Source organism: Aptenodytes patagonicus, chromosome Z, assembly GCF_965638725.1.
Source record: "Aptenodytes patagonicus chromosome Z, bAptPat1.pri.cur, whole genome shotgun sequence".
NCBI classification, from domain to species: domain Eukaryota; kingdom Metazoa; phylum Chordata; class Aves; order Sphenisciformes; family Spheniscidae; genus Aptenodytes; species Aptenodytes patagonicus.
In genome coordinates this window covers 1,527,982-1,543,175 of record NC_134982.1, presented here as the reverse complement: position 1 = coordinate 1,543,175, position 15,194 = coordinate 1,527,982, and the positions used below count along the sequence as shown (strand labels likewise).

Below are 15,194 nucleotides of genomic sequence, written 5' to 3'. Positions count from 1 at the left end.
AAAGCCACCCATTAAAACAAACAAAAAAGACCTTTTTTTTTTTCACTAGCATCCAGTCAGATGGCGAAACTTGTTGCTTTAAGGTACGCAAAGACCAAACATATAAATAAATTTAAAAAGAACTGGATAAATTCATGGAGAAGAACATCCATCGGTGGCTACTGAACACCAGCCCCAGATGCAACCCCAACTCGGGACGGCTCCGAGATGCAGGCTGCAAAACCCCAAGGAAAAGCCAGAGGAGGGAGGAGCGCACACATGGACGCTTTGGCTGAGGCTCCCTCCCAGCTGCCGGCCGCCCCCAGCCTCCAGTGCTCTTGGGTTTGGGTTCTCGGGGACGGAGGAGAAAATGGGCAAATGAAACTAAGGCACCTTCTGCATGGAAGAGTAAGTTAACCATAAGCAGACAGAGATCTTCTAAAAGTGTTCATGTCCTGAAAATAACTGGGATTTCTTAAATACAGCTAACTTTTTAATGTATGGTTTTTATTTCTTACATCACTAATGGTTTTAAATGTAAATTATTATTTGCTTTAGCTATCATTTTGGTAATGTAAGGGACATGACTGAAATCTGTAGGCGACTAAAGAAAACCCCATATTTGAAGGAAGAACAGAAAAACGAAGTCTTAAGAAGAAACACAGCAAGGAGTGTCTGCTCCAAGAGCCCAAAGATTTCGGGAGCAACGGGACAAAACTAACATCATCCCAGGACCGGGCACTACAGAAATAAGAACGAGACCTCAAACGTAGGAAAAGATAACCCAGGGTATCACTACAGAGAAAGGTAATGTACAGTGCTGCTTTACACAGGGAATGGCTATGGAATATAATCAACTGTTTCTATTAATATCGCACAGTTGTTGGTCCATCACTTTACCACCAGCTTCAATGAAACACTCTTTAAATACAGCCACTGACGCCCCAACAGCTCAGCAGGGACAGGCTTAGCTGACAGCTTCGGTGTGCACGACAACTGCCAGGTTTAAACCATCGGGGTATTTATCCGAGCTCTGAAAAGCACCGCTGGTGTCCAGAACAGCACCCAGAACGGAAGAAAATTTATATGAAAAGCAAAAACTATTTGGACTAGGCTGGGACATGCATCGTGAAGACAGATGCAGATACTCAGAGCACGTCCGTGCAGACACCGCTCCTCGTGTGTGAGCGGGCGGCGGGGAAGAAGGATTGCAGCCCAGCCCAGCTGGCATCAGATTTGTCATCCTGCACCAAAGAGCAATCTGATGAAATCCGCAGACGGTGCTTCCACAGCAGCCCTATAAATCTTCCCGGCAGGGGCATTCGCAAGGTAACCTGCAGAGAGTGTGCCAAACCCCGGCTGAACGAACTCTGAAATAACTTGAGGGTCATCACGGTAGGGTCTCAGACTGCCTAAAGCCTCGCTCTTCACCTCTGGGTAAAACCAATCCTCAGCCGGTTTTCCAAAAGAATGTAGAATGCAGAACAGATATCGATCCTACCTAAACAAAAGGCTTTCATCACATCCAACAAGTGCTCCTCCACTTCCCTTCAGCTCCCTTTGGAAGAAAACCATAAGATGTACAGGTTGAGCAAGATGGGAGGAATTAGGCAAATATTTAATGCAAGTTACATGTAAGACCAAAAAATTTTTAATGGCTTATGAGTTAATATTAGAAGCTTTTTCAAGCCCATCAGAAATAAGGACAACGATGGAGAGTTGGTAGGACCTGCAAACAACCAAGATGCAACAGGAGAATTCAAGGAAAAAAAGGGTAATAGAAGAAATGCTAAACAGATCATTTTCATCTGCCTTGCCATAGGACAGACGGTATTTTACAAGGGATTAGTCAGAAAAATTGGCTCCAACTGAAGTGTCAATGTAAAGGCTTTAAAATAAATCAATAAAAAGAAAAATAAAGAAAAGCCAAAGGACGTTTCTAAGAGCTCTCAAGAAACTCAAACACAAAATTGTCTAACTTCTAACCGCAGTGTAAAACCGACTGCTTAGACCAACCTAGTGCTGAAGTAAAGAAGGTAGAAAATATTAAAAACCAATATTGAAAACTAAGTTCGGTGAATTCAAAGAACCACCAGATTTTAAATCTGACTTCTCTACTAGGAAAGATAACAAAGAGCAATACACATATGGATAAATACTCCACATTGCACAACCAACACTGCTTTTTTGGAGGAAAGCATGTCTTGTAAATCTAAATTCTTTCAAAAACATGATGAGCACATCAATGCAGGAGATCCAGTAACGTAACTGATTTGTACTCCCAGCTTTCAACAAAGCCACCTCCCAAAGGCTCTTAAAGAACCTAAACTGTCTTCAGATAACAGGGAAGTGAGGATATTCTTGCAGATTAAGAACTGATTAAGAGAGAGACTACAAGAACAGGAATTAATAGTTAGCTTTGTAAGTGAGGAGTATTACCAGCAAATTCCCAGTCGTGCGGATCTGTACTGTTCAACATACTCATACGTGGCCTGGAAAAAGATGTGGCATACACCGAGGCTGTGACGTGGGGCAAGATCCTGATTCAGGATAATAAAATATAATGTTATGTGTAAAGAGGAGCTCTTGTAACACTAACTTGCTGGGCAATAAATGCCATACATACATAAAAAACACCAGGCAACAAACACGGGGGGAAAAAAGCCTTATGCCATAAATACACACAAGCAGGCTCTCAGTTACCTAACAAGCAGTCCAGAAAGAGGAGAAAACCTAGAGCTGCAGTCAGTAATTAGCTGACAACCTGAGCTGATGGTTAAGCAGCAGAACCAGCCCCTCGCTGCCCCCAAGAAAACCCCAACAACGAGCAACGACTGGGCAAAGAGGAGAGACAACCCAGAAGCCCGTTACGTCCCTCTACGAATTCACAACACACTTGTATTTTGGATACAGAGCAAAGATCTGGTAAGTCCATCAAGAAAGAGCATCAAGGTCTACAGAACAGAAGTGAAGTCAGATAAAGCAGAGGGTGGTTCCTTTAGAGGACGAACTCGATAAATATGGATTCTCCAGCTTGGAAAAGGGACCACTACAGCGGGGTATGACGCAGGCTACATAAGCCCAAACAGCAGGGCAGAAAGGCTATCATCTGGTCCTTACGGCAGCATGAGAAGGAGGGGGGACCACAACAGGTCTTGAGGGAGCAGAGTCAAAATGAAAGAGGAGGAGCACCATTTCACAAACGCGTAACGTCACTGTGCCAGACCAAGCCTCCAGGAAAGGCTGGGTCACTTCATGGAGAAGAATGAACTCAAGCTTCCTAAATACTCAGCGCTGCACCCAGCCCTGGAACGACTGGGAAAATATCATACATGTTTGCTTTGTTTTTCTATTCCTCCCAAAGAAATCCTTAGAGTCTTTGCCGGAGATAGGACCATTGCATAGATGAGCTGTGGGTCTGAACAAGGACAGATATTTTCAAGTTCTTATGCAAAACCCTGAACAACTTAGCGCAAGGAACGCCATGAAACTCCCCCAAACCTGGAAGGGCACAGTTTATCCAAGACATCTCTGCACTGGGCTTTAATAGAACCAAGTAGCCAAATCCAGACTTAAAGAAAGGTTTAATTAATTAATTAATTGATGATGGACAAAGGTTTGAGGCAAGAGCAAGGGAATACTCAATGAAACTTCCAGGAAAAGAAATTAAAACAGGTAAGGGAAGTCCACCTCCACACAGCAGGTAGCGAGCGTGCAGCCAGGGGAAGCCGTGCAAGCAGACAGCCTCAGCAGGTTCAAAGGGGATTAGACAACCGCATGGGCAACAGGTCCATAAATAGGTGCTTGAAGAACCAGGCAGGGATGTCCCCTCCAACCTCACTATCGTGACAGTCCTGGGTGCTGGGGCAGTGCAAAGGGCAGGAGCTGCAGAAATGGCCAGGATTACATTTTGCCACTGAATGCTAACTAGACGGACCACCTGTCTGAAGCAGTAAGGCATTTCTCATCTACCTCTGCTAGTCTTATTTCCTCAAACCGGTCTAAATGCACTTATTATTAGAGAATACAACTACACAGACGTGAGCCTGAACGCTGGCTTCCCCACTTGAGAAGGGCAGGTCTCCACTGACACGAAGCATCAGCAAATTTTGGCGTGATGCAGAAGACAAAGATAACTTGGGAACAGGATTGTAAAACAGGACTTGAAAATGCACCGCAAAAGCTGTCGCTTTTACTTGTGAGCTATTCCCCCACTCACAAGACTATTAATGTACTGAAGACATCGTGAAAGATTGCAACCTTTTGATGGATTGATTCTAACTCTGTTGAAGAGCGTGTTTATTGTTACAGTTAATCTCCTAAAACTTTCTCAGCATGCTTCTGCGAAGAACGATTCTGCACTGGAAGGCAAAGGGACAGAATGATGAAGTACAGCCTTTTCACATCCTTCTGGTGGGATTCTGATTGTAAATCTTAGATTATTGAATAAAATTCCAGGAATCTGTATCTCAGCGAGTACAATTATATCTAGCAAAGCATCTCGTGTAACCAATAGGCTGGAGCCTTCTATTAGAGAATTCCAGCCAGACTTTTTATAGTTTAAATTCTAGTACAAACTCACGCTGTTCTGATGGAATAGCGCTTTCTGAAACAGCAGACTGGAAATTATGTTTCTATGTTAAGAAGAGTGGAAAAACTTGCACCATCTCGGTATTCACAGCTGATGATCTTCCCAAATTATGAGGAAGTGACATTGCTGGATAAAAGTCATATTCTTCTCATACTGCGTGACAGTTCACCACCCTCCTGTAACTGGAAGCTTAACATACTTGTAAAATATACAGTGCAGTATTATGTGACTGCTCTGGTAATAAAATTACTGTGAAACCAGTGCCTCAAGGGGAAATGCACATAATGTTTCTCCTGGAAAAGCTGCATGTCACAGTGCATAATGTCACACAAACAACATGTCATTAGAAGTGAAAGCAGCAAGCGGGATTAATACATGCATCAGACGGATACGAAAGACTCGTACGGCGTATGCTAAAGGCGCTCTATCTCAATAACTGGTTGCCTGAACATTGCACCGCTTCAGACCTTTGAAAATAAAAAGCTAATGCTTAGCATAAAATTAACCACTGCCAATGCCGCCCTGTAGTCCCTTGAAAGGATTCTCTCCCTCCTGTCTTTCAAAGCTGCACGACCATCAGGGAACGCAGCTCATCTGCCCGAGCCCTGCTCACTGTGGTCTGTGTCCCCAGGCGGGGATGGCACGGCGGGGCTACGCCAACGCCCTCGGGGACCAGGATGGAGGCACATCGCCTCCCGGCTGGGCCAGCTCCAACGGCTTTCTCAGGAAAATCAGGGACAAGACGGCGTGTGCCCAGACTTCAGGGGAGGTTCACTGGTTTAGGAGGAGAATAGGACTTGCACTGAGATCCAAGAAATACTTTTGCAGCCCTCAGTTCAGACACAGCTCAACAGTACTACTTGTTGAATATTTACAGCTGCTAAAAAAAATCTGCATATTTGTATTGTTGCTCTTCTGATTCACACGCTGGGTTTTTCAGGAGATGAATCCAGGTGAAAATCCGGATGCATTTTTTACATGGGAAATTTAGGCACTTTTCTGGGTGGCTCCCTGAGGCACAGGGCAGGAGGCTGCATTCGCACTCCTACCTGTTTACGTCCCTCTGCGAGATTTTTGCGTCCCTAAATGTTATCTGTAAGGCTGCTGCATAACTGGTGTAAAGACGGCTGAATTAAATTTGACTCTATTAGACTTCTTTTGAGGGAGAAAGAGCGAGTGATTTTCCTATGTCACGGACACAGAAGCAGTGACACATTGTAAAGGAAGAACTCTCAATGGAATGGCAAGATTGAGCACAGAAATGCTATCCTGAAATGGGATACGTTTTTCTCAGACAGTGACAAATTAAGAAGGGACTGTATTTAGTTTCTTCTTTGTTCAGAGACCCTGAACAATATGATGCCCATGTGTTAATGTTTGAACCCACCCTCCATTCTTACTGCATTAGTCCTGCTCGCAGTCATTCAATAAAGAATCACGTGTGTAATCCAAAACATGTGTCCAGCGATGTGTTCCCTATTTACCCATTATTTAATTAGCTTTATTTGCTCTTTGAGATATAGGCGAAGCAATATTTTTTTATTTCCTGTACTTAAGTATGAACCGGTATTTGCCAAATATTTAAGTATACAGAGGCATGCTCTTAATTTACAGAGTCACCCTCAGCGACGTCAGAGGCAGCTCTCTTCCTTACATGGACAAGCCGCCACCGCCGCTTCCCCCACACCCTGTGGAAGCCTAGCAAAGAACTGAAGGGGATGAATGTCGTGATACAGAAGTATCACCTCACACGGCACTGCAGGCAATTAAATCACTAAAGACAATAAAACCAGACTTCAAAACCAGCGGGACCAGGCACTTAGCTGGTACAATGTCTTCCATACAAACTTTGAAGCAAAGCGCTTTGCTGTGATTATATTTAATTCACAAAAAGAAGTAGTAGTAGTAAAATGCATAAGCAAAGGAGGCAAAGGTCAACTATGATGTACTTATTTCCATGAAATTCTTGCTATCTTTCTGCACCTGCTGAACTAAGAAGCTAGTCCTTCCGCACACCGGGATATACCATCAAATAACCCTCCACCCTGATTTCAGGTCTTTGGCGCTAGCACAGTGCACTGAAGCAGAGGAGAGTGGAGACAGGAGGGAAAGGGAGAGCCTCGGGCGGCAGCCACAGTGCCCGACCTCAACTCACCCATGATACTGTCCGTCCCGTTGGCAGGGGGTGTGCAAGAAGATGCGCTGTAATGATTTGTGCCACTGCGGTGGAAGGTGGACATCGGAGGAAGACTGGAATTGATGTCTGCTGAGGAGTGTGATGGGTAGCTCTGTGGCAAAAAGGATAAAAAAGAGGAAATATTTTAACTATCGAGAACATGGAAGGCAGCAGGCTGCTTATATTGCCCCAGTCCCAAGCGCTGCCGTACTTCACCCAACTGAGAAAAGCAGAATGCTGCCCTAAGACTAAGCAGGGAGCATATTTTTCTACCCTAACTTAGAATCATAGAATCATTAAGGTTGGAAAAGACCTCTAAGATCATCGAGTCCAACCGTCAACCCAACACCCCCATGCCCACTAAACCACGTCCCTAAGCACCGCATCTACACGTCTTTTAAATACCTCCAGGGATGGGGACTCCACCACTTCCCTGGGCAGCCTGTTCCAATGTTTAACCACTCTTTCAGTAAAGACATTTTTCCTCATGTCCAATCTAACCCTCCCCTGGCGCAACTTGAGGCCATTTCCTCCCGTCCTAAACTTGTCCTAACTTGTCATCTTCTGGAGGAGACACCACATACACCTATCTGATACGGATAAATATCCACAGTGGAAGGCTCGTAACTCATGACAGTACCATAGAGACGTAATGAGAAAAAATTAAAAAGACAAGTTAGGTGATGTATCAAGCAAACCTTTCTGACAGGGACAGCTATTGGCTGGAGGAGAAGCCTTCCAACAGAAGTGGTAGAAACCCCACGCTGCTTTTGACATTAAGAACAAGATCTGACTACAAGACGTGGGTGGCTGGTATTACAGAACGTGCCATAAGGAAACACATCGGCACCCCAGGTAATCAACTGGATCAATTTGCCCTCCCATTGCAGCGCCTGTGCGACAGACGGTCGAAAATGCGACGGATCAAGTTCTCCAAAGAAGTGTGGGACAAGCGTCTGGGCAGCACACAGAAGACTTTGGTAGCTATATGGCTGGATCAACACAAACCTTCCTTACTGTGACACAACATTGCTGCGGTCTAGTGTTTTGCTGAATTTGCATGACTATAAACCTGGCTTACATTAGTGCCGTTTGTCACTGCTGAAGTCTTTTCTTGATCAGTGTAAGACACTGTGTGCAGACAGGTCCTAGAACATGCCCAGCTTTTATCTCTATCCCAGCGTTGCCCCCCTGCAGAGAAGAGGTCCTGCAGAAGACCTCTAGGTTTTGGAGACTCTGATACAAAGCCTCCTTAGAAACATGTGTAGCTGGAGACACATGGCAGTACCTGGCCCAGGATCAAGGCACTGAGGTTATTGCAAGATCATCTCTGTGTCTTCTGCCTCCCTAGGTGGTTCAGCGTAAGCTGGCTGAAAACATCCTTCCCTTCATTTGTACTATTTAATTACTGTTGCAGGCTTTCTTGCAATTAAGTGCCAAGTAACTGAATACTTGAAAGTTATCTCAAAGAATGTAAACAACATAGCCCAAACCTATTTTTCTTATCCATGGAAAAACGACCATCAACTCTGACTGAGGTCTGAATAACATTTTCAGGCTTTGACTCATTGTAAACCACTCCAGGGCTTCAGCCCCAAACCCAACTGGCTGAAATGGCACAGCTGAGCAGATTTCTCCTGCGATGGAGAAACGAGCAAACGAGGAGCGCTTAGGCAATGGTCCGAACAGGAGTGATTCCATCTCCCCGCTAAACGGCTGTTCCATGACACGTATCGAAGTGCTGGTTTGGGATTTTCTCATTTCTCAGGGGGAGACGTCAAACCACTATTGCCAAACATTTTAGGAAAAACATGGGAGCTGAATATAGTTTAGTGGAGAACCGTTCTCTGTATTCAATGCATCTATTTAGAAAATCACTGCTATGCCTGAGAAAGTAAAAATAATAAACAACAGCTTTTCTTTCTTTCTTTTGCTATATGCATTTTCTCTACAGGGCACTGAGAAGTTAAGGACATTTGCAGGGAACTGAACTGAAATCACTCAAACTTTCCTCGACAAGCTGACCACTCATGGATGCTGCAGCTGACCTCTCACTGATGCTCCAGCAGAAATTATGCAGAGTTTATTTAAAGTATCACTGCCTACCTTCTGTCCCAGTGATACCTAAAATACAGAAGGCTCTGCCAGTCCAGGCATACATAATAAATGATTAACATGAGCATCGTCGGCACTGAACACCTGCAACTCAAACTGGTATCAGCGGTCCTCACTATCTTGGAAATTTAGGATAAAAATAGTAATACCTACATAGAAAAACACTCTGGGGAGTTCAGGTGGAATATCCCTACCCAATTTACATTGCAGAAATATAACTCTTCATAAAAACCCCTCCATGTTACAAAACCAAGAAATTCAGAATCGACATAAACTTAAATGCAAAAATGTTTGCAGACTTGCCCCATGAAGGCACTCAGCTGTCTCACCTCTACCCTGAGCCGGTACCATGAAAAGCCACCTAATTCTGATGAATGAGTACCAGTGCAGGTAACAAATTAGATTAAATTGGGTTTTAAAAGTTATGCTCAATTTTTATTATATATGCTTGTCACTTCAGAGCAACGTTAAGTTTGCTTAGTGCCTTAATTATGCCTTTTATAAGGACATGATTAAGCAGTTTTTGAGGCAATTTCTTTTGCTTTTGACTTCCTATTAATTTTCCATAGCAGTGTGCTAACCTCATTAAATGTGAGACTTCAAAGATTTGTTTTGCAAATTAATTTTCAGTTTGCAAGAGTGAGTTTAATTCTTCTTACTCCCCAATAGATGGTTCTGCAAGACTTTACAGCAACGGACTCCTTCCTCCCTTAAAACCAGTACTCCTCATTACTCCTCCTTTTTAACGGTCTTCCAAGAATGAAAAGCAGAGGTGCAGAATAGAAGAACATTACTTGTAATGCTGCACACATTTTGAGAAAAACTTTAGCTGTCTGTTCATTTCTTTGCCTCTTACTTAAAAGCAAAACAAAACCAAAAAAACCTGAATTGATGCAATCCAGTGTTACTTCTACATAATCAATTCAGCCGTGATATTAGGAGAATATCTCCTAAGCTGCACTCAGATCAGATTTAATTCCACTTTTGTTCTATTCCAATACAATAGATGGAATCGGTCCCAGCAACTTCCTCCTGCGAGAGATCAGGATGTACCGGAGAAAATTAAAAACCTCCCTTTTTTAAAGCAGAAAATTGATGCTAGGTAGTTATCTATAGAATCAGACCAGTAAAGGACACTGACCGCCATAAATTATAAACACTGAAAAGCAGAGGCGTGGGCAGCTCATCGCCAGGCTGGCGGCCACCAGACCAGCAGAGGGTACAAACGTGGGCTCAACCCTCTTCTTGCAACTTCGGCTGAAGGAACAGAACAGTCTGCGAGATAATTTTTTTCTCCTCTTTTCGCTTCTCAGTTGCAGCAGGAGAGGTTCTGTACAGAGGTGGTGACCTTCAGTGGAAACACGTACTGCACACAGGGTGAAGCTGTGGCAGGACCTCATCACCACCCTTCCAAAGGCAGAGGCAGCCACCTCCACTCCCGAGACTTTCCCAGCCCGTGCTACCCTTCAGCTTGAAACCTTCCTTCCCCCAGCAGAGCCTGACTAAAACCCCTGAGGCAAAGGCTGCCGAGATTTCTCAAACTCATTTTTGCAGAGTTGGGAACACGCAACGGTGCACGGAGAACATTTTAGCGGCGCAAACGTGAAGACGTGTCCGTGCCGTGAGCGGGTAGGTGCGATGTGCCGACCGCTGCCCAGCGCAAGCCATGCCCCTCCCGCCGTGCACACCCCCCCCCCCCGTGCCCGCGCCTTACCAAGCGGTCGTGCGGGTGCAGGCTGCAGTAGCTGCTGGACTGGGGGATGTGAGAAGAGTTGCCCAGCATGCCCCCGTACCCGGGCTGGTTCATCCCGCTGGAGGAGCTCCACGGGTCGCTGCTGTGATGGCCATCTGTAACACAGGAGGGGAACACCGCTGGCCGCCGGCACCAGACCCTGCAGAACCGCCGGCTTTGTGCCTCTGCGGACTCCATCCTGATGACCCCAACGGGGCTACAGCGCTATGCCGCTTTAGCATAAAGCAACGTACTTTAATAAAAATGAAGCTGAACTGAGCAACGGTGAATGCTCGTGTCATCCTGCAATGCTTCATTACAGTCACATCACTTAGGCTTGAAAGTTTCCTGCTGCTTTATGCCTGCTCTGGTACCATAAACTCAAGCACATAAACTCCGTTATAACAAATTTCATCAGAGACAAAAGTCTGAACACTGAAACAAAAATACACTGAAGCCTACAGAACGAGGACGGGCTAACGAGCTTTGGGGAAGCCTCAACTTGGTAAATGATCAGAGAATTCCTGAACTTTGAATGTTTCCACATCCAGAAAGTTTTCCGTGTTGTTTTGTTGTTGCTTTTTGTTTGTTTCTTTAAAAAGACAGTAGCACCACTTGTATGGTTTCTCCTTTTAGGGGTTTCACAGCTTGCGTCTCTGCATCTCCTAAGCACAGCGTTCATCCTTCAGGCCAGTTCACCGCCGAGGTACAATGCGCACTGAAGAGTATAAAAAGGGCTCCCCAAGTTTTAACAAGTAAAATAGTTGGTTGCGTATTTTGCATTTAACTAGACATGCTGAAATGGAATTATAATAATGCAGTGAAATGTATTTTCTACTGGGAGAATGCCAATGCGTTAACAAAAAAAAGAAAAAGAAGGTAACTTTTCCATAATGATCAGCAGGCCTGAAAGACGGGCACGTGGGCTGGAAAAGTTGTTGGCTTTTCCAAACTACAGGAGTTGGTCTAATAGAAAACTATTATGTCTCACCTACAGCCCTGCCTTATTTATACACTTCAAACACCCTGGCAGCAGCAGCACTTCCAGCATCACCTTCCCATGGCTGTTTGAACAGTCATTTAACTCAGATTTATGTCTTCAATATGAATCTGCGAGAAGATAACATTTAAAAACGCAGAATGGCTAAGCACTACAAAGGGTAAATGTTTGATTTCATTAGAAGCCTATTAATCCCCGGCTTTATAGCTCTATAGGAGTTTCATAGCAGGTTGCTCTTTGGGCGGTATTTATTCACGTTTTAAGCCAAGAGCACCGTTTTCTTTTCAGTCATGGTCTATACTTCCCACTGCTCAGGAAATGGCCCAGATGCAGATCCCCCACCGCAGGAGGTGACCAACGGGGTCAGTGCTTTAAACGATGTCCTCTTCCCTCCCACGAGGACCCACCAGAGCTGGCGGAGGACCAGCAGAACCCCTCCTTGCAGCGCTCGAGCCCCGGACCCGGGGCGGGAGGGTGCAGTGGTCCTTCCTGCCCGCATCCCTGCCGGTCCTGCCTGCTGCCGCTCCTTCGCAGGCAGCCAGCTCGTCCTCCCGCGGCAGCTGCCTAACGGAAACCCAGACACGCGCATCCTCGAACGAAGAGCCGGAGACGTGGCGGAGCTCCACAGGAGACGGCCCGGTCACCCCACGACAGGGAGCTGAGCCATCCCCGGGGACGCTGAGCAGTGCCCATGACCTTCAGGTGGTGGGGACACAAAAGTGGGTTGTTTTCTTTTTTCCCTAAGGGTGGGAATTGGAAAGCGTATATATATGTGCATAGAATAAAAGCCAATCCCTTGCCCTGCAAATACTTTAGCCTAGCAGTCCCGCTGAATTAAACAGGTTTACTTACCCTTTACTTAGCCTAAAGCAGAGTATATGTAGAAGTGTTTAAAACCCAATTATTTTATCCTAAATGTGGCAAAAGATGAGCACCCTAATTGTGTGTGGATCTTTCCAAACTCTAGGAATCTTATTTACTAAGTTATACCGAATTTCATTATACTTGCACGTAATCATTGTGAGAAATACAACATGGTAGCAATGAAAACATGAAAACTATTAACCCATCCTCAAACGAGAGAAATGGCTTCATTTTAAAAAGGTTGCTCTAACTCCACATGCATGCAAATAGACATACTTGTAGCACCGTATACTTCACGTAAGACAAAAACTTTCTCATTAACGTAAAACAACAATGCACAAAGTACATGCACAAATTTGTGTGCATTTAATATATGCATAATATACGTGCACAGGCACATGCTGGAAAAAAAATGCTTCAAGAGCCTCAAGTGATAAGAGGCTGGCAAGTTATTCGTTATGCTGCTTCACTGCAGGATCAAAACAAGATGTTCAGAGGCATAATGGTCAAACGAAGACGTACAGGTCTTCATTTTAATGGTAATGTTACAGACCACAAGATGATATTCCAGCGCGTCTTGACTACATATAAACCAAAATACAAACACAGAAAATGTATGCAAAACAGATTTCCTTTTGAAAGCAGCGTCTTACCTTGCATGAAGAAGGAGCTAGGAAAAGTGCTGGCTGCTGGTTTTGAGGATGGATAACCTGGTGAATCCCTATTGTAGTCGGCAGTGCTTGCTGACGGGGCATAAACCTAAGGAAAAAAGACTAATTTAGTATGCCTTTAGCAGGAAGCAGGAAAGAAATATTGAGTTTTTACCTTGCTCAGTATAAATCAGTTCACAACACCACATAATTCTTCTCTCAGAACACAAAAACCTCAGTATACGTGTGACTGGAAAATAAATTTTAAGCTTCAAAAGAAACTCCAGCCTGACATTTTCCAGCTTTAAACAAGGATATTTGCAAGGTATTTGTCAAACTATGTATTTCTGTAAATAAAATGAACAAACAGATGTACATATGTTCCTCCTAGAGCATTACGGAGCTTAAAATAAACAGGAACTTGAAACAATGCTGATTTTTTCGTATGAAAGCATACACACTTTACCCACTTAAGAACAAAACTGACAGCACTGCAAGGAAGTAAAAAACCCTTTATTTCCCAAACTAAAAAAAAATGAAATCTAGAAAAATAGCATTATCAAGAACGCTGAAAATTACAAACATATCTTGGGATATTAAATTCCCATGGATCGAGCTTTTTCCAGAGAAGCTTGAAAGGACGATTAAAAACCTGGATCTAAACAAGACCACCAACACAGCATATGTACACATCAGGGGAAAAACCTCCTCCTTTCTTAGGACTTATTATATTTGTCTGTGCAATAAGCTTAGTACGTGTGCCAAAACACTCATTTACTTATATTTGTTTACTAATACACCAGAGCTTTCTGCAACTTGCCTTTTAGAAAATATCTGTTGTATTTCTTGCTTTAGTTTAGCTCAACCAGGACAGCATTTAAAAACAAAACAAAACCAAAAAAATCCCCCAAAACCAGTCCGGGCTGATAAGCGTAATTTGTTGTTTACAGTGCAATTTATTCCCCCTGCCTATATGCTCTCTATATTCCTCCGCGCTTTGTTTCTGCGCTGGAGGTGCCTCTCTCCAGATGGTCAGGAAGACTGAAGCACTGTCATCTCCTTGATGAAAATGGATACCTTCCTGCCTCCATTTTGAAGCAGGCAGCAGATCACAAAATTGGCAGAGCGCCTGCTCCGACGTTCGCAGGTCACAGCGAAAGGCAAGAGAAATCCACCAGCGAAGCACGGCCGCCGGCGGGGCTGGGAAGAGCGCCCGGCCCTCCTCCGCCGGCATCCCCCAGCCAGGGCAAGGGGAGCAAAGGTCTCATTAAAAAAAAAAAAAATAAAAACCAAACCACCCAAAACCAAAAACCAGGGAGCAAAAGGCCGAGGGCTGCGGGATGCTGAGTAACTTTCCCGCACGCCTCGGGGCTCCCGGCGCCCGAGTGAGGAGCAGGGCGGTGGGATGGAGCCAGGCATCCCAGCATTGCCTCCCCGGGTGGCACGGCAGCTCCCCTGGCTTCATGAACCTAAATGTCACCCGCGCAGACAGGGCCAACGTTACAAATCAAAGCAAAGTCTTTTTTCTTAATACAGTGCCTTATGCCTCAGTCGAGGCCGACATGGGTTTGGGGTGCTCAGCATTGGGCACCCAGGAGAAGGAGAAATGCCCCACCGCCTGTGGTGCGGCAGCAGCCAGGAGCGAGCCCCAGGAAAGCCTGAGGACTATTTGGATGGGTAAAACAAGAGGTGACGTAGCTCTTCACCCAACTGGCCAAACCAACCCACAGTGAAGCCAACAGCCTGCGCCGCTGAGCGGGAGACACCGGGTGGGATGCAATCACTGCCAACTGCCATGACACTGGAATCATAGGAGTGAACGTTCTACTCGTGTGTCAGCATTTAACTGCATCAAAGGTGCAAATACATAACAAGTAATAGCCAAACCCTGCTGCCTGCCTGCACGAGGGCGGGCAGGGCTGACCCTGGCCAGACAGGGGCACCCGGCTCTTGGGCATGCTATGCCCTGCCGGGCTCCGATTTTGGAGCAGGGCTGCCATGTGCTCTCGGTGGGCACCGCCATCCCAGCCTCCGCCACGACAGCAAGGGACTGGAGGGTCCCGCCACCCCAGGATCGGTCCCTGCAC

General features: G+C 45.2%; 1 protein-coding gene across 1 annotated transcript in view; it reads right to left on the bottom strand.

Moving 5' to 3' along the window:
• The window catches only part of LOC143172469 (transcription factor 4-like), a 242,469-nt gene that overhangs the window by 28,814 nt on the left and 198,461 nt on the right, over positions 1 to 15,194 (bottom strand). The window contains exons 9-11 of the mRNA XM_076361966.1: positions 13,111 to 13,216; positions 10,576 to 10,709; positions 6,726 to 6,858 (exon numbers count right to left, since the gene is read on the bottom strand). Of these exons, the coding sequence (XP_076218081.1) occupies positions 6,726 to 6,858; positions 10,576 to 10,709; positions 13,111 to 13,216 (373 nt within the window). The remainder of the gene's footprint in view (positions 1 to 6,725; positions 6,859 to 10,575; positions 10,710 to 13,110; positions 13,217 to 15,194) is intronic.